The sequence below is a fragment of the Rhinatrema bivittatum genome, chromosome 2 (genome assembly GCF_901001135.1).
Source record: "Rhinatrema bivittatum chromosome 2, aRhiBiv1.1, whole genome shotgun sequence".
In the NCBI taxonomy this organism is placed as follows: Eukaryota; Metazoa; Chordata; class Amphibia; order Gymnophiona; family Rhinatrematidae; genus Rhinatrema; species Rhinatrema bivittatum.
Genome location: NC_042616.1, coordinates 240,323,147 through 240,342,123, shown reverse-complemented (window position 1 = coordinate 240,342,123; position 18,977 = coordinate 240,323,147). Strand labels below are relative to the sequence as shown.

Here is an 18,977-nt window from a genome sequence, read left to right as displayed (position 1 = left end):
GCCGGAACCGGCGAGATGGCTCCCAGTCTTTCTAGTCTTTGGATGGTATCTAGCACCGCCGCCGTCTTCTTGGGATCCTTGCAGGGTGAGACCAGGAATTTGTCCGTTGGGATGCGAGCCAAATCTAACTCGTAGCCATGTTTTATCACGTCGAGGACCCATTGATCCGATGTCACGCTGGCCCATTCCTCGAGGAATAAGGATAGACGCGTCCCCACGTTTGGAACAGCGTGCCGAGGACGCGACGAGGGATGGGCCGGCCGAACTTCATTGCGAAGGCTTGGACCCCGCACCCGACGGGGCCCCTCCTTGCCGGCCAAAACGTTTGCCCCGAAAGGACTGCTGCCACTGGGTGTACCGAGAGGAAGACGGCCTAGGGTCCAGAGGATCTTTGTGGCCTAGACTTCCTGGGCCCCCTGAACCGGGCTCTGCCTGAAAAGGAAAATCTCGACCGGGTCCTATCCTCCGGCAGCTTAAACGCTCGGTTCTCCCCCAGGTAAACCATCAAATCGTCCAACTCCTTGCCGAACAGCAATGTCCCCTTAAAAGGCAAAGCCCCGAGGTGAGCCTTGGAAGAGCCATCCGCTGCCCAATTGCGCAGCCAAAGGAGACGACGTGCCGACACCGCTGCCACCATGGACCTAGCTGAGGTGCGCAAAAGATCATGGAATGCATCCGCGCCATAGGCAATGGCCACCTCCAATCTGTCAGCTTGGGAAGCCTCCTCTGAAGAGAGACCTGCATTCGCCTGCAGGACTTGAGTCCAGCACAGACTAGCACGCATAGCAAAATTTGTGCAACTGGCGGCACGCACCCCTAGGGCAGAAACCTCAAAAATATTTTGAGTTGAACCTCCAACGTACGGTCTTGAATATCCCGGAGGGCTGTCGCTCCCGGGACCGGGATGGTAGACCTCTTCGTGACAGCTGACACTGCCGAATCCACCTTTGGGAGTCGGAGGAGCTCTAGCGCGTCCTCCGGCAAAGGGTAAAGTTTGTCCATGGCCTTGCTGACCTTCAGACCTAACTCCGGAGTATCCCATTCCTTGAAGAGGATATCCGTGGACGAAAAAATGAAAAACGACCGCCGGCCCTGTGAACCCAATCAGAACAGGATCCATATTTGCCTCCTGGCGGACCACCACCGGAGGAGCCTCAATCCCCAGCTCCTGGAGAATGGCCGGAATGAGTGGCGACAGTTCCTCTCTGCGGAACAGACGCACCACCTTGGGGTCATCCCCGTCGACGGCCTGCGCTCCTTTACCTGTACTGGGCTGCGCCGAGCCATCTGCTGCTGCCGTCCCGGCCCCAGGCAGGGGCTCCTCGGAGGCCTCTGTGTCCGCCCCGGAGGTATCTTCGGAATCCGAGTTCTGCGGCACCCCTCGGGGAAGCCGTTTGCCCCAGGCCGCTCTCTGGGTGGTCTTCGCCACCCTCCTTGCCATCTTCTTCTGCGGCGGGGACCGGTGGACCCTTGAACGCGAGGCGTCCCCCCGTCTGCGCTTGCTGCGCTTATAACGGCGCAGCAAAAAGCGCCAAATCTTCAGAAAACTTGCCCGAATCCGTTGCGTCGCTTTCCGAATGCCCCCGGGACTGGGGCCCCTCTGAAGGGACCTCCACCGCTGCACCCCGCTGCGGGGAAAGCGTAGGAGGTAAAACCGAGGCCCCCACCGTTTCCCGCGAAGCTACCCGGCCGGTAGACAAAATGGCCGCCATTCCCGCGCTGACCAGGAACGGGTCAGGAGGCCTATCAGGGGAACCCCCCCCTTGCGACGGCGATCGCGCGACCCGGGAACGGGCCCCCCGAGGAGCCGCCGACGATCCCTCGTCTCCCGGGACGCAGGCCGAGCAAAGCCCGTCCCGGGAGACACGCGCGCGCGCCGAGTCGCAGGCCCTGCACTGCGAGCCGCGCGGCCCTGCAAAAAACCGCGGGAAACCAAAGACGCGCCGAAAAGCACTGAGGGACGCCGAATAAACACAAAAATTCAACGCGGCGAAAATCGGCGACCTCCCCCCTGCCGAAGACGCCCCCCCTCGAGCGGAACGGAGCGCAACGCCAGGGAACGGAGAGCCGACTGAAAACAAAAGTAAAAACACTTTTTTTTTTTTTTTTTAAATAAGAAAAAACGCTGTCCCAGGTGCTGAAAAGCCCTATGTCCTGCAGGGGTGAGTGAACCGGGCTCCCCGGTGTCACCCCTGACGCTGCTACTAGTCCAGCCGGGTCCTCAACCCTAGCAGCGGCCTCAACCTGGGGAGGGTAGTCCCCTCAGGACCTCTCAACTCCCCAGGGAGGCAGGGCAACTGGGACTAGAATTAAACAAGATTAAATAAAACCCAATTTGAAGAAAAAAACCAAGTTAGGCCTAATAAAATCAACCACAAAAGCGAACCTGACTAACCACACAGAATCAGGCCCGACAGGGCTGTGACCAGACCTGCACCACCTACTGGAGACAGAGTAAGACTGAGGGGCTGTGACTGGCACAGGGGCATATATGCTCCGCCCACAAGTTTTAGTCTGTCTCCATCTACTGGTGCGGAGTCACAACCCAGGTGTCCTGGACTGATCCTGGTACGTACAGGGAACGCGGAAAAAGTTTGTTTTTCTGGTCCTGCCCGACAAACTTTTCGTGCTGCAGGCTAAGAGACTACCGGCTGAGGAGAAAAAACCGCGCGCAGCCGTGCCACGGGAAAGAATCCTGTCTATAGTGAAATCGCATGGGGCGCCCCCCCCCCGAACAAGGAAGCGGCGAGTAAACGAGGTACACAGAAAAAAAAAAAAAAAAAAAATCACCCTTGCCCTCAGAAAACGACCCGGAGCCCCGGGACCTGAGGGGAACACTGCTGACAGCTTCCCCGGCTGGCCTTAAAAGACCTGGTCCCTCCTGCACCTCTTCTTACCTCAGCACTGAAGACTGTCAGAGACAGTAAAAACAGCTTTTTTTTTTTAATTAAACTTTACCAAGACACAGAGAAAAGCTGTTGCAGGAGACAAGGGAGCCGCTGTAGCAGAGACGGTGGTGAGTGGCCAGGAGCCCATGGTCGTCAGATACCAAACTGTGGTGGGCGAAACCCTGACAGGAATATCCAATTCCCCTGACGCCTGGCCCACGAAGGCGCCTAACACCTCAGGAAGCGACCGTAAACCAAAAAATGAAATTCAAAACTAAATAAAAAAAATATAACTAAAGACTGCAGGTGTGCATCTGTACCACCCGCTGGAGTCAGAGAAATACTGAGGGACTGCAGGTGGCACTCTCATTATGTATCAGTGCCCAAAGTTCTAATTGTTCTGACTCCACCTGCTGGTAGGGATACACAACCCACTTTTCTGGACTGATCTGGGAATGTTCAGGAACTAGTGGTTCCTGCAACCAGATACAGGATGTATTTCAGAAAATGCAATATGCTGGTCCCAGACCTGCTAGTTATAAAAGACAGGCCACTCATCCAGTAGCAATGTCATATTTTGACATTCACAGATTCTTAAATTCCATTTCCAGAAAAGTAAAGGATGGATAACTTGAATTTCAAATTACAGGTGTAGTTTGGGGAATTGATCCCAAGCATGTTTTCCAGTCGAAATCACAGGTTTACAGAATGAGTGCATTGTCCAATACTGGCTAAACTGCATTCATAAGTCAACATGTAAATCACATGCAGGATTATTTTCTGGCATGCTAAAATTTATGTTGGACCACATGAAAGTAAATTAGAATCTAACCAATCACATCCATATTTAGAGAATTTCAATCCCTAAAGTAGCACAATTATATGCATTTAAAGCAAAGAGTAAACATGTTTGGAAAGGTAATCTTTACTAAGATGTTTTGTCAAGTAATGTGATGGTCAGAACAGATTGATTCAATGGAAGGTCAACCCTCACTATCACTGACCAACTGAACAGCACGATGGCATCACAGTCCACGAGAGAACATGTTAGACCTTAAATTCTGTACTCTTTTCATAAGGCTCATTCACATAGAATACGGATGAAATTTTTTTCAAAAGTTATGTTCTTAAGGCTGTTTATTGCAGAGAAGGGCAACCAAAATGATAAAGGGGATGAACAGCTCCCCTATGAGGAAAGGCTGAAGAGGTTAGAGCTGTTCAGCTTGGAGAAGAGACTGCTGAGGGGGGGATATGATAGAGGTCTTTAAGATCATGAGAAGTCTAACAAATAGATGTGAATTGGTTATTTACACTTTTGGCACTCCATGAAGTTAGCAAGTAGCACATTTAAGACTAATCGGAGAAAATTCTTTCACTCAGCGCACAATAAAGCTGGAATTTGTTGCGAGAGGATGTGGTTAGTGCAGTTAGTGTTGCTGGGTTTAAAAAAGGTTTGGTTAAGTTCTTGGAGAAGAAGTCCATTAACTGCTATTAATCAAGTTTACTTAGGGAATAGCCACTGCTAATTTCATCAGTAGTATGGGATCTTTAGGCCACAAGAACCTGGCAATTACCCAAACACTAGTTTGGCCTCTGTTGGAAACAGAATGCTGGGCTTGATGGACCCTTGGTCTGACCCAGCATGGCAATTTCTTATGTTCTTATGTCAAACTCAAAAGAGAAATGTGTTAGATAGAAAATTTCAGTTCTGGGCACAGGCAAGGCTTACCCTTAAACATCAGTGCACTAAAACAGAACTAAAAAATGCTGATTCTATCCTGTAGGGGCCCATAAGTATCTGCAAAATCAAGGTGTGAATACAAAAAATAAAAAAAATTTACATACTTACTTTCGGGATTCTATGTGCTTGGCAGTAGCTTGCAGTGATGGGAACTGTGTATCACTGTAGATTTCTGGTGGTCCTTGTGGTTTACGTGTTGTGCTCACTCTGGCTCCAGGAGGCCTATACACACCACTCGGCTGCACTGTCTCTGGATTTTCTGTAACTACATTTTAAAAACAGCTAGAATTTAATTTTACCATCAATATCTATATACTAATGCTTATCAGACATGTCACAAACTGGACAAAACAGACAGCAACTTTCAAGCCAAAAAAATTAAACCTGGTGTGACATCCGTGCAGATCCCCTCAGTACAACACAACCCCCAACATGTTGCCATTGAGTACAATTGTCTAAATCAGTTATGTCCATGACTGATTTGCAGATCAGCTTAAAGTATATTAATACAAAATATCTGTTTTGTAGATAAATTGTGTATTAGGAAATAGTCTGCTTTAGCAAAATTTGAATTTGGGATCCCCAGGTCTGCTCAGCAATAAGGCTGGATACCTAATTCAGCATATCCAGTCTCCCTTATATTCATGGCCACCACCCAAAATAAAAGAGCAAATGGTCCCAAGCATAGTGTAAGAGCTAATTTGAAAGGTTTCCCTGGGGGTATAGTTATTCGACATTCTGAATGAATCCTGTCCCAGAACTATTTAGTTGATTCCTGTGGACTATTACCCATGCTGAACTTATGCTAGAACTTATTTGGAGAGCTTTACCCTAAGAAGCCATATTCTAGAGTCATGCAAGGAAGAATTTCTTCATAGAAAGATACTGAATGTGTGGAGAGACTAAGAAAAATGTTACTTAATTCAAGAAAAACTCAGGAAGGTCTGCAGCAGGAACAGAAGTTGGGCAGACTAGTGAGGCCTTATATTACATTTCTATATGGCCCACTATGAAAGGTGATTTGAAGTGGAGACATATCCCCAGCCCCTGAACAGTCTCTTCCCATTATAATAGTACCGTGTTTCCCCGAATATAAGACAGCGTCTTACTTTCTTTTTACCCCCAAAAGTCCCACTATGTCTTACTTTCAGGGTATGTCTTATATTGGAAAAAAAACCTGAGTGTTCAAAAAAAATTTTTTAAATACCTGTCGGAGGGCCGCGTGGGTCCAGGCGGCTGGCGGCCGGGTGGTCGCGTGTTAAATCTAGGCCGCGGGCGGGTGGGCGCTTGTTCCAGGCAGCGGCGGCGGGCGGGTGGACGCGTGTTAGTTCGAGATGGCCGGCGGGCGGTTGCGTGTTAAATCTAGGCCGGGTCGCACAGGCCCACAGCGCCTGTGCGACCCCTGCGATTCGGCGCTGGGGGCTGCCGGTGGGGGCTGCGGCAGTGAATGAATTCATTCATCCAGGCGGAGGAGCCGGCTGCTTTCGCCGCTGCCGGCTGCTTTCGGCGCTCAAGGCAGTCACATGCTGTGACGTCACGGCATGTGACTGCCTTGAGCGCCGAAAGCAGCCGGCAGCAGCAGCCGAAAGCAGCCGGCAGCGGCGAAAGCAGCCGGCTCCTCCGCCTGGATGAATGAATTCATTCACTGCCGCAGCCCCCACCGGCAGCCCCCAGCGCCGAATCGCAGGGGTCGCACAGGCGCGCATTCATTCATTGCCGGTGGGGGCTGCCTCGGCAGCCCCCACCGGCAGTGAATGAATGCGCGCCTGTGCGACCCGGCCTAGATTTAACACGCGACCACCCGCCGCCCGCCGGCCGTCTCGAACTAACGCGCATCCACCCGCCCCCCCCCCCCTCCCCGCCTGGAACAAGCGCCCACCCGCCCGCGGCCTAGATTTAACACGCGACCACCCGGCTCCCGCCGCCAGCCGCCTGGACCCACGCGGCCCTCCGACAGGTATTTAAAAATAATTTATTTTTGAAATGACAGGTACGTCTTACTTTCGGGGGATGTGTTACATTAGCCGACCCCCCTAAAATTCCCACTACGTCTTACTATCAGGGGTGTCTTACTATCGGGGAAACACGGTAGGAAACATTTCCTAAAATACTGACCTGCAGAAGGGTTCTGTACTATATACCCACAGGTATGCATTTCAGCTACACTGTAACTTGACTATCAGAACTAAAAAAAAAGTTTACATTTCAAAAATAGAAGTATCCTATAGTAGATGAGATGGAAAGCAGAGTTGCTTACCTGTAACAGGTGTTCTCCCGGGACAGCAGGATGTAGTCCTCACATATGGGTGACGTCACTGGACGGAGCCCTATCACGGAAATCTTTTGTCAAAGTTTTTAGAAAGCTTTGACTGGCACACTGAGTGCACTGAGCATGCCCAGCATGCTATGATCCCTGTGTCCACAGGGGTCTCCCTTCAGTCTTGTTTGTAGCAAAAAGTGTGAGCAAAAAAATTAAATAAACCTTAGCGGACCCAACTCCGCCAGGTAGGTTTCGTGAGGACTACATCCTGCTGTCCTGGAAGAACACCTGTTGCAGATAAGCAACTCTGCTTTCTGCCAGGACAAGCAGGATGGTAGTCCTCACATATGGTGATTAGCAAGCTACAGGCTGACTCGTATTAAAACAGGCCATTAGCAGACATCTCGTGCAGAGGCACAATAATTGGGGTGCTATTGAGGCAGCCTGAAATCACAGCAGGTGGTTGTGGAAGGGGTTGGGGATTATAGTGGAAGAAAGCCTTTCAAGAAAGGTTGGTCAAGGCAGAGTCTTGATAGACTTCCATATCTAAGCAGTCGAGGGCTGCGAATGTGTGAAGAGAGCTATATGTCGCAGCCTAGGAAATGTCGACAATTGGTACTTAATGATAGTGTGGTACCGATGTTGTCATGGCAGTTACAGAATTTGTCTGCACTAGAATTCGATACAGTCTGCTAGCCAATTGGTGAGAGTTTGTTTGCCCACTGGAACTCGCAGCTTATCTTTGTCAAAGAAGGATATTTCTAATGGCTGCAGTGCGGTCTAGATAGAATGCAAGTACATACTTACAGTCCAAGGTGTGCAAAAAACTCTCGCCCTGGTGAGAGAGGCCTTGGGAAGAGTGGGCAGAGTATATTATGAGTAAGGTGAGAGGCTGAGTACGGAGGACCACTCAGTCACAGAGGAACCTAGGGTCAGGTGACTATGCAACAAGGGCTTGCAACTCACTGACCCTTTTAGCAGGTATGGCTACAAGAGAAAGAATTTCCTATGTTAAGAATTTTAAAAGGTATAGGAATGCAAAGGCTTGAACAGGAAACATACAAGTCTTGTAAGCACTACATGTAGGCCCCATTCTGTAACCAGTGATCGTAGAGGAGGCTTAATCTGTAGAGAATCCATAAGCTGACTCATAAGGGGTTGAGCTGTTAATCGGGCATCCCCTACTCCCAGGTGGTATACTGAAATGGAACAGAGGTGTACCCGTGCAGATCATGTCTGGGGACCAGAATCCGAGGGGTATCCTAGATAGCCTACGAGATGGAGTGGTGCAGAAAAAAGGGGCCAATACCTTTTTGTGCACACCATGTGGTAAGATTTGTCCATGTCAAATGGTAAAGTTGTTGTAAAGCTATAAGTACCTGAGCATATCAGTGAGTGTTATGAGACGACTGACCTGTGGGCAGGTGAATTGGTTTCTGGAGTGATAGGTTGAGAAGTATGGGGAGCATACTTGTCGAGGGCAGAACGTGGTTATGAGAATCATTGGAAACCTGTCTTGCTATACCATAACGAGAGTTTTGGGTATGAGCGGTATCAGAAGAGATGCATATAGGAGGCCTTTGTTGCAGGGGCAAGCAAAGGCGCCCATAGGAACGCATTTCGATACATGTGTAGGGAGTAGAATCTGTCCACTCTGGTTCGATTCAGACGCAGAGGTCAAAGTTTGGTTGACAGCACTAGAAGATTTTGCTCGTTACACATGGATTCAGAGACCATTCGTGAGGATGGAGACATCGATTGAGATGTCTGCTGGTGCGTTCAGTATGCCTATTAGATAAGTAGCCTACTAGATAAGGGCCCAGGCTTAGAGCTGCGCGGCCTCCTGGCAGAGCAGATAAAAGCCTGTGCGTGCTTGTGTGTTGGGAATACCACATTGATACTATGCTGTCTGATACACAAAGGTGTGTGTGAGAGGCAGTGTTTTAAGGCATAAAAGGCTCGAAGCTCCAGGAAGTTGACCTGAGACTTTTCATGGAGCGGAGTAGACGCATTTTGAGTTGGGAGGATGTGGATTCGAGCTCTCCAGCCCTAGTTGAATGTGACCGTGGCCAAGATCTGAGGATTTGGTACTGGATTGGTAATATGGATCAGGGATGAAAGTGGTTGAACGGCTTAGAGCCACTGAAATTTGAAAATGCACTGAATCTTACTCATGGCTAGTCTGGCCATGAGTGACGTGGATAGTGAAAACCTGTGGCCCAGCAATAAAAGAATTGATGGGGTGAGATGTGGAGAATGTTTTCCCTCCCCAATTCTTTATCCATTTTAACAGTTATAACAGAAAATCTTTCCAGTCTGAGATGTATACATTCCTGGTAGATTTGGAAAAGTTAAGAAAATTATACATTTCAGATAGCTATATTCATATTAATATATGAGGTAATAGGGAAATCCAAGGGTTACAAGAACTTTTTTTTAAAAGGAAAAAAAAAAGGCTACATTCTGCCTTTTTACAATATCCTGAACTGGTTAGGTAGTGCTGCCCTCAACTCCATGGTTATCCAGGAAACAACAACTGATGGCTCAAAAAAAAATATATAACATATCTAATTTCATCACACATTTGCATGGATATCCGATAGTAATCTGTGCACCTGCCTGGCCTCCTGGCACATTCCCCAAAAACATTTTTCTACGTATCTGAGGGGGGGGGGGGGGGGGGGGGAGGAGATCTAGTGATATCAGGGTAAACCCATATTTTCTGTCCGTAGTAAAGCTTTTCTCTATTACGGAGAAAGTCTCAAAACGGAATCTCTATTTGCTGAAAAGACAAATGATACCAATAGTGTTCCACGAAAATCCACTTGTTCCTCAGTTGATTCCAAAAAAAATGCTGTGAGATCTGTGCAGATGTTCTGAGGAGAGTCAGCCAGAATTGAATTATCCACTTTCTTTGTAGATGTTGAGAAGTAAATGTTAGATATTGATGGTACAGCTTCTGCTGGTAGTTGGAGAATATCCAAACATCTTTTAAATTGCTCTCTCAAAGGTACTAATTTAACACTTGGAAAATTTAGCATTCTGAGATTTAGATCTCAGGTTATTTTCCTTTTTTTTTTTTAGGTAACTACTTCGTCTGAGCTTCTTGTAATGAAGAAACTTGCACACAAATCCTTAATTTTGGTATTATGGAGAGTTAAAAGTTCCATTACTTGAATACTTTTCTGTGAATTGTTTATAGCCACAGTGAGAGGAAGTTGACTTTTCTAAAGAAATAAGAGCATTCCACACAGTTTCTAAGGTAATCTTTTTAGGTTTAGTAATTTTTTGTATGTTGAGGGTTGCGCTTACACCACCTTCACAGCAAACTTCTACAATCCTTGTGGATTTGTTTGTCGGGTCCTCTCCCCTCGCTTGCATGGTGAACATTCCACACGGGCCTGGTTAGGCCTGCTCTTCCATAGTGGCCCTCACCTTTCCTGATCGATTTTCCGAGTCTAAAGCACCTTTGGCTGTAAAGTCCGCAGTTAAACGCCAGGAGCCAGCCTCTGCCGATTTCACCTCTGTCAGAAACTGCTGTGGATCCAGATCCTAGTCCCGGGAAATACTGTGGAATGGAGGGGAGGGAGTTTCAGGTGCCCCAGGGCTCAGTGATGTTTGTGCGTTCAAGAGGGCCAGGGAATGTTCTCCACCTGGCACCTCAGCGGACCTCTCTCCTGGGGTTGAGGCATTAGCCGGCATGAAGAACCCCTCGATAGTAGGCTGAGATGGGGTGGAAAGGGCTGGCGCAGGGGATTCTAGCCGAATCCTGCCCTTCCTCTTTGTATGCAGCATATGAAAACCAAGAAAAAAAGAACAAATTCGAGGAGCCGAACAAACGCAGACTTCCCCTTACAGTGCTATGTGTGGAGAATTTAAAAATGTCTGCGCGGTTGTTGGGCAGGAATTTCGTTATGATTGTAGAATCCAGTACTCCTCCATATGGGATTTATGGTAGTTGATCAGAAATCCCAGCCAAATTGAGAAGATTTATAGTGAGTCTTGGAAAATTTAGAGCTCCTTGCTTGGATTGATTCCTATTAGGCAGTCATCCATGCAAGGAAGGGTACGAATGCTGTTTTTCTCTGTAGAGAAGCTGCAGTCACTGCTAGGCATTTGGTGAAATACACGAGTTGTCGAAGCTAGTGGGAACGGCAGAACTTGGTATCGAAAATGTTGACTACTCACTATGAAGCGCATAGAAAGACCAGTGGAGAGAGGCAACCCACTCATTGTAAGTAAGGGAAGCACGGTGGTGAGACACCCCATTCTAAAAACTTTCCCTTCTGAAGACGTTTGTTGAGATTAGAGGTCCAGGATGGGCGGAGATCACCTTTCTGTTAAAAGGAATAGCGGGATTAAAAGCCTCCGCCTTGTTGTGTCCGGGCAATGGTATCCCGAGCCCTGGTTCTCAGTGGGATGGCTGTTCTGATGTCTGACAAGGTTGAAAGTCCAGGAGCCTGCCCGACTGGCGGAGCTGGTGTGATCTGGATGTCAGTTGGTCTCACACAGGAGTGGTAAAAGTCCTTCCCGCATCTCTGTGCAAGAAAACGTAGAGAGCTGTCGCTGGGTCTCAAGGTGGGCTTGCAACTGAGGCACTGTCTGCTGGAACTTGTGCATGGTAGATCAGCTAGTGTATCTGGGACTTCAGGCTGTAATCAGGGTCTGGAAGCCAGACTATTATCGAGTACGGAGTCCTGTTACTGGCAACAGGAGGAAGTCTCAAAGCAATCCCAAGTTGCTGGCAGAGAGATTCCCTTGGTGTTGTGTCAAACATAGCTGGTAATAGCGATGTGTGACACCAATATGGTTCTTGGAAGACGACGACCTAGAACCTTCCGAAAACATCTGGTCCGTTTTAGTGACCAGGTCTCGATGGGATTGGTGCTGAAGCGGGGATTACAGTGCCCATCGCCCTTCGTGGTGGAGGCTCAGGATGAGTCGGCGGCGATGACTTAGGCTGTCGTTGGTAGGTATTGCAACGAGGCAGTGCCACAACGGTGCAAATAATCGATGGCTCCGGTGTTAGTAGATTTCGGGAGGCATAGAGGACAGCCTGAGGGAAGTAAAGGTCCGCCTCCACCCTGTAAGCTGGTATGGTAGCGCAGCTACAGAGGAGACAGGCTAGGCGTTACTGGGGCTTCCACATTATTTTGTGGTGGCTCAGTACCCGGCACAGATGTCTGTGTGTGTGTGTGGGGGGGGGGGGGGGAGGAACACCTTGGGTGCAGAGGAGCACAGGACTCATTTAATGAGTTTTATATACTGATATTCGGAAACGTCAAAATAACGACATCATAAGTGTTTACAAAATAAGGTTACAGGGATAAGGGGGGTTAACAAGGGATGCAAAGTACAAACTGTTAAGCATAGGGGATAACATGTGTAGGGATTTAGTTCAGTTTTTTGTTTCATTTCTTATTTATGAAAACCTAGATGTGATGAATTTCATTTATTCATTCATGAGGTTGGATTGTGTTGTTCATTGGGTGTCTTGGTATGCTTTGTTGAACAACCACGTTTTTAACTCCTTTTTGAAGGTTTTTAGGTTTTCTTGAGTTCTGAGCTTAGTCGGTAGGGAGTTCCAAAGTTTTGGGCTACCAAGGGAGAGTGCTCTTTTTTGGGTTGAGGTGAGTTGATTTGAGTGTGCTGGTGGTATTTTCAGAAGTCCCTTATTTGCTGATCTAAGGTTTCTGCTTGGGGTATGTAGATGTATGTAGGGGCTTAGCCAATTTTCTTGTTCTTCATATATAATTTTATATAGGATGGATAGGACTTTGTATTCAATCCTGTATCTTATTGGTAGCCAATGAAGTGAAATAAGTGTTGGGGGTGATGTGGTCATGCTTTTTTGCTCCTGTGAGGATTCTTGCAGCTGTGTTCTGTATCAGTGGAACCACATCGTGCTGTTTCCCTCAGAGGTCAGCCCGGTCATTGTCCAGCACGGCATTGGCGACGGTTGTTTACAGTGGCAGTAGTGATGTTTTCCTCTGTGCTGAGCCCGGTCATTCTGCAGCACCGAGTAAGATGCCACCGATGTCCTGGATGGCAACTGGTGACAGACTTGTCACCGTGCCTTCACTGCTCCTGGCACTGTTTATCACCCAAGGATTACACAGGGTTCTGATTTAGAACCTGAAGTATAAAGCGTTTCGTTTAGTCGAGGGCATTGATTTAGGTGCTTCGGTAGTATCGACGGCATAGACGTGGGCACAGAGGGAATCAATGGCATCAACAGTGGCCCTGGTGGCAATGGGAACCGTGGATGTCCCTATCCTTCTAGCCCCGATGAACCTGGTGGAGGATCGCAGGGAGGACACTTGCAGGCATCGTGGGGCTGACCAAAGGTGATAGACATAGGGAGAAAGGCTGCCGCAATTCGGTTGGTAATCCGGAGGAGCCATTAGTGAGGTGACAGGAACCAACCTAAGAACAGGGCATAGTACTCACTAAGTGTCGATGAAATGTACACGAAAAGAGAGAGACCCAAGCAGGGAAAAATTATTTGTGAAGTAAAACTTAGTGTTTCCGTGAGAAAAAATCTCAGAGCTCCTAACAGCAAGGCAAACTGCAGCACGAAAAAAAAAAGAGACTGAAGGGAGACCCCTGTGGACACCGGGATCATGGCATGCTCAGTGCGCCAGTCAAACTTTACTAGAAAGTTTGACAAATGTTTTCCGTGATAGGGCTCCATTCAGTGATGTCACCGATGTGAGGACTACCATCCTGCTTGACCTGGGAGAAAACCGTTCCACAGCATTCGCAAATGTGAAAATTTGTCAAAACAAAGAGGGGCATGTTTAACTTTCAATTAGTTTTGCAGTTATTGGCCTCAATTGTGCAGGAAGTAGGTTGCTTCTACTCAGGAGAACACCAACGGAATGCAGGCCACAGCTGTAATTGAGCTACCAAACAAGCTAAGCAATCATATGCCATGCATATAGAAGGATTAATGGAATGTATTCTGTGGAAAAAACAAAAAACCCAAAATCTTACAAGATAACTTGCATTTTCTAACTTGGTAGAAACACTACAACCAACTACAGTTCTGATAAACTTGGGATATATTTTCTAACTGCAATCTTTGTGGTACCGTTGGCTAAACTATGTTTTACAATATGGTCGCACCCTTCCAGATAAGTTAGTATTCACTAAATTTAAACTGCACATAAAAATATTTTGTAATCTATACAACCCCTCCCCCCACAGCCAGATTAGATATCAAGCCATGTTCTATAGTAGAAATCAAATTATTTACTGATATATTTGCACCTTCAACAGTAAAACAGCTGTTGACAAAATACCATCCCTTCCCTAGCCATTACAATTGTGCCAAATCAGGAGACAAATTTGGCTCACATTAATCTAAATTCAGGCCCAGAACTCTTGCACCAATAAAATGTCAAAATGAGTGTCGAGTCTGAAACCTCTTTTCTCATATATTACAATATCTTAAAGTCTGTCAAAGAAAAAAACATGGAAATTTGATGACTCCAAGTTTGTGGTAATATCTGGACATCATGATTAATAGTGTATATAAATTATGAAAAGTTTTGGAATAAGTAAATTATCCCTTTAAGTTAATTTCTTTGTATAATCAAAACCAAGAAATATTTACTACAGAAATAGGCTTTGTAAGAGGAATAAGTTCTCAATTCAACTGTTAGTACCAATATTACCAATAGCTGCAGGTGCTGGAGCAGGAGCGGCTTTGTTCCATGGGCCAGATGATTTCTCAACACCACCACTCCCAGTCTCTTCCCACTCACCACCTTCTTGTTCTCGCTTTTCGTTTTCATCCTCCTCCTTTTCATTGCTATTAATCAAAGAAATTGTACTTCAAACACCTGTTCACATTTCATGCCCATTAGACAATATAGCTTAAAAATGAAGCTTACCAAAAAAAAAAAAAAAGTTTCACTGGAAGGTTAAGTTGTGTCTAGGGTTAGTCTGAGTAAAGAATGTTCTCATCACATTTTGTAAAGGCAGTTAACTGCAAATGTAGAATTGCCAGACTGACCACACAACTGGAGACCAATCTCTGCATTTTCCACTCCTTAAAACTCCCATGACAACCCGTGAACCTCGATACCCAAAACCCTGCCCTCCCTACTTACACATGGTGCGAACCTAGATGAAACCAATACGTGCCATCCTGATAATCCTGTGGCATAGCAGTTGGACATCTGCTGCTCTGATATTCGATGGTAATGAAACTAAGCTAAAGTAGGGGACTGGTAAGCAATTACAATAGCAGTGGGCACTAGTGAAGATATAAGGTAAAAACCAGATAGATTGAAAATTAGATCAATGGCCTACAGTTTTAGTTTGGTGCTTTATTTCTCCAAAGACAGCATTCTATTAGAATGATGGGTCATGTAATCTGTTATGCTAATTTGGAAGCAGTTTCTCCAATTCTTTTAAGATTCCTAAAATTCTTGCACTACTGAGTGGTGGTTGAGTAGATGAGATCAAACTTTTCCTGTTCCTGCTTTGAAGACCCCAAGACTGATTTGAGATCCCTGTCCTAAGCAGTATTTTCTGAATGGACTGATTTCCAGCATGCAAACAATATTAGCATAGACTGACTTGCCCTTCCAACTTAAGAATGCCAAGGCAAAAACAGAAGAAAGTCTGCATGCCAGTTAGTGTACAGTGCATTCAGACCCCCTTCACTTTCCACATTGTTACATTACAGCATTACTCTAAAATTAATATGCATTTTCCCCTTAAATGTACACAATGTAATGACAAAGCAAAATCAGGTTCGTAGAAATTTGTGCAAATTAAAAATAAACTAAAATTCACATTTTACATAAGTATTTAGAGCCTTTTTTACTCCGTACTTTTGTTGAGGCACCTTTTGCAGTGATTACAGCCTCAAGTCTTCTTGGGCATGACTACAGTCTTAGCACATCTGGAGATTCTCCCTCTTTTCTATACAGATCCTCTCAAGCTGTCAGGTTGGATGGGAAGCATCAATGTACAGCTATTTTCAGGTCTCTCCGGTTCAAATCCAAACTCTGGCTGGGCCTGTCAAGGACATTTCACAGACTTGTCCCGCAGCCACTCCTGCATGGTCTTGGCTGTATGCTTAGGATCATTGTCCTGTTGAAGGTGACTCTTCACCCCAGTCTCAGGTCCACCGCACTCTGAAGCAGGTTTTCATCAAGGAACGCTATACTTTGCTCCATTCATCTCTCCCTCAATCCTGACTAGTCTCCCAGTTCCTGCAGCTGGTCACCATAAGGATGGTATTTACTAGGTGATAAGTGATGCCTGGTTTCCTCCAGACATGATGCTTGGCATTCAGGCCAAAGGATTCAATCTTGGTTTCATCAGACCAGAGAATCTTGTTTCTAATGCTTAGAGAACTTTAAGTGCCTTTTGGCAAACTCCAAACAGGCTGTCATGTGCCTTTTACTGAGTAGCAGTTTCCGTCTGGCCACTACCATAAGGGCCTGATTGGAGGAGTGCTGCAGAGATGGTTGTCCTTCTGAAAGGTTCTCTCATCTACACAGCAGAACTCTACTGCTCTGTCAGAGTGACCATCAGGTTCTTGGTCACCACCCTGACCAAGACTCTTCTTACCTGATTACTAAGTTTGGGCAAGCAGCCAGCTCTGGGAAGAATCCTGGTGGTTCTGAACTTCTTCCATTTAAGAATGATGGAAGTCACTGTTCTTCAGGACCTTTAATGTGACAGCAATTTTTTGTACCCTTCCCCAGATCTGTGCCTCAACACAATCCTGTCCTGAAGATCAGATAATTCCTTCGATTTTATCTGATTTTGCTCTGACATGCACTGTCAACTGTGGGTCCTAATCTAGACATTGTGCACTTTTCCATAAGAACATAAATTGCCATACTGGGTCAGACCAAGGGTCTATCAAGCCCAGCATCCTATTTCCAACAGAGGCCAAACCAGACCACAAGAACCTGGCAAGTACCCAAATACCAAATCATGTCCAATCAATTGAATTTACCACGGTGGACTCCAGGTCATATTGAAGAAACATCAAGGATGATCTATTGAAACAGGATGCTCCTTAGCTCAACTTTTGAGTTTCATTGCAAAAGGTTTGAATACTTATATAAATGTGATTTCAGATTTTTTTTTATTTGTACAATTTTCTACAAACCTGAATTTGCTTTGTCATTATGGGGTATAGTGTGTATACTGAGGAAGGGAAAAATACATTTTAGATTAAGATTAATGTAATAAAATGTGGGAAAAGTGAAAGGGTCTGAATACTTCCTGAATGCACTGTATTCGACACATTTAGTAGATTTATAGCCCAATCCTAAATACTTGCTTTTGAGTGTACTGATTTCGGTACTTCATGGAGACTTAGAAAACTCATCTTGTTTCATTGTATTGTCTGGGATGTTAATTGTATTTGTAAAATGCATAATGCTTAACGTAACTAAAGACTTTTACAAGTTCACACAAAAAAAAAAGGTGACAACCCTAAATAGTCTGATTCAGAACAAAATCTTGAGGGAGATGATCAAGCCATATTTTAATGGTCTTGTGAGTAGCAATAAAGCAGTCAAATTTAATAAAATATGGTAGGGCTATCATAAATCCATTGCAGATTTCCAAACAAAAATTGACAAAGTTGCTTTCCCCAGTGATTTTAAAGGTTTGACTGGGTTCATACTCACCAGCGCAGACTAATTTAGGAGAAACACCTGCCATGATTTTGTAGGTGAGAATATACAATTTTATTTTAAAAGTTGAAGGAACGTTAATCTATTGCAGATATAAGAGCAGTGCTATGATGTTCAAAGAGTGGTCAGTTTTTCCCCAGTGGAGTGATTACTTTAGAAAGGCAACTAAGGTAGAACTTCCATACTACCTTGGACAGAACTAAATATGTGTTTTGTCTTATTTCAATATAAAAGAGTTACCAGGGCCAAAATAACCTTCACATACTTTTTTTTTCTTCATCTTTACAAGTTGGGTAACTGAGCTCACAAAAATTGAATGGTGCAACAAGGGCTGCAATAACTTCTTTACAGGAAGAATAGTAGATACATGCAAGTCTCCTAGTGGAAATTGTAAAAGAAAAAAATCAAAATGTAAGTATGGGATAAGTGCAGAGAATCCTTAGTTGTGGGGAAAGTAATGCGATGTTAAAAGGTTTCAGTGAATTCTGTGATATGAAGGAAAATAGGCAACTGGTATGATATGATAGGGATATGACAAGTCCAATTGTCAAGGGTTGCAAACCAGTTTTTTTGAGAAAAAAAAAGCTTATGTAAGAATCTTAAGCAGATGCATGCAAAACTGAGAATTTCTTAAACAAGAAAAAGATTTGTGGCCCTCCAACTGGATTTGAAAGCACTGCCACAGGGAGAATGAAGTTGTCAACAAAAACTTAACAGAAGGCTTCAGTGTTCTCCTTACACACAGTAAGAAGAAGGACTGACCAGTTTGAACATCTTTAAACAATTGAAAAAAAAAGTATGAAGATGCTATAAAGCTTGAAAGAAGCTTCTGATCAGATAAACTAAACCTATAACTAAAACCTGATACAAAAAAAAATACCATTTCACAGTACTCTTAAGACAGAGTTCATGCTTCAGAATTCGAGTTCATTCTAATTGTCAGTAACCACTGGATAGATTTTCCAGTGTACATTCAATTGTAAACATGGGACTCACTCCAAAGGCTTAGGCAGTACTTGCCATGCATTCGAGGATCATGAAGATATTTCAATATTGTATACGCAATTAAAACAGTTCTAAGTCAGAAAAATGGTGTTAATCTGCAGGATTGAACATAAAACACTGCAGGGATTTTGGATAACTGGTAAAGAAGTACTATCAATAGTATACTGTAAATAGTTTCTAGACAAAAGTAAACATTTTATTTTGCAATGACTAATGTATGTAATCTACAAAAGTTACGTTAATTTTTGCCTTTATTCAGTATTCACAACTATGGTGTTCATCATTTAATAACCCACTTAAGATCCTACTCCAAATAAACTTTCCCCAGCACTCTTAAAAGTTTTACTGAAGAAACTAAGCTGGATATAAAAGACTATACATTTAGGAAAAGAGTGAAAGCATGGTTTACA

At 45.2% G+C, this 18,977-nt stretch overlaps 1 protein-coding gene across 2 annotated transcripts in view; it reads right to left on the bottom strand.

The window, feature by feature from the left end:
* The window catches only part of CDV3 (CDV3 homolog), a 32,953-nt gene that overhangs the window by 12,129 nt on the left and 1,847 nt on the right, over positions 1-18,977 (bottom strand). Inside the window, exons 3-4 of one of the 2 annotated variants that reach the window (XM_029589324.1) lie at positions 14,569-14,705; positions 4,738-4,894 (exon numbers count right to left, since the gene is read on the bottom strand). In XM_029589324.1, the coding sequence (XP_029445184.1) occupies positions 4,738-4,894; positions 14,569-14,705 (294 nt within the window). Of the gene's footprint in view, positions 1-4,733; positions 4,895-14,568; positions 14,706-18,977 lie in introns of both variants that reach the window. The other variant, XM_029589325.1, reaches the window with a different exon arrangement.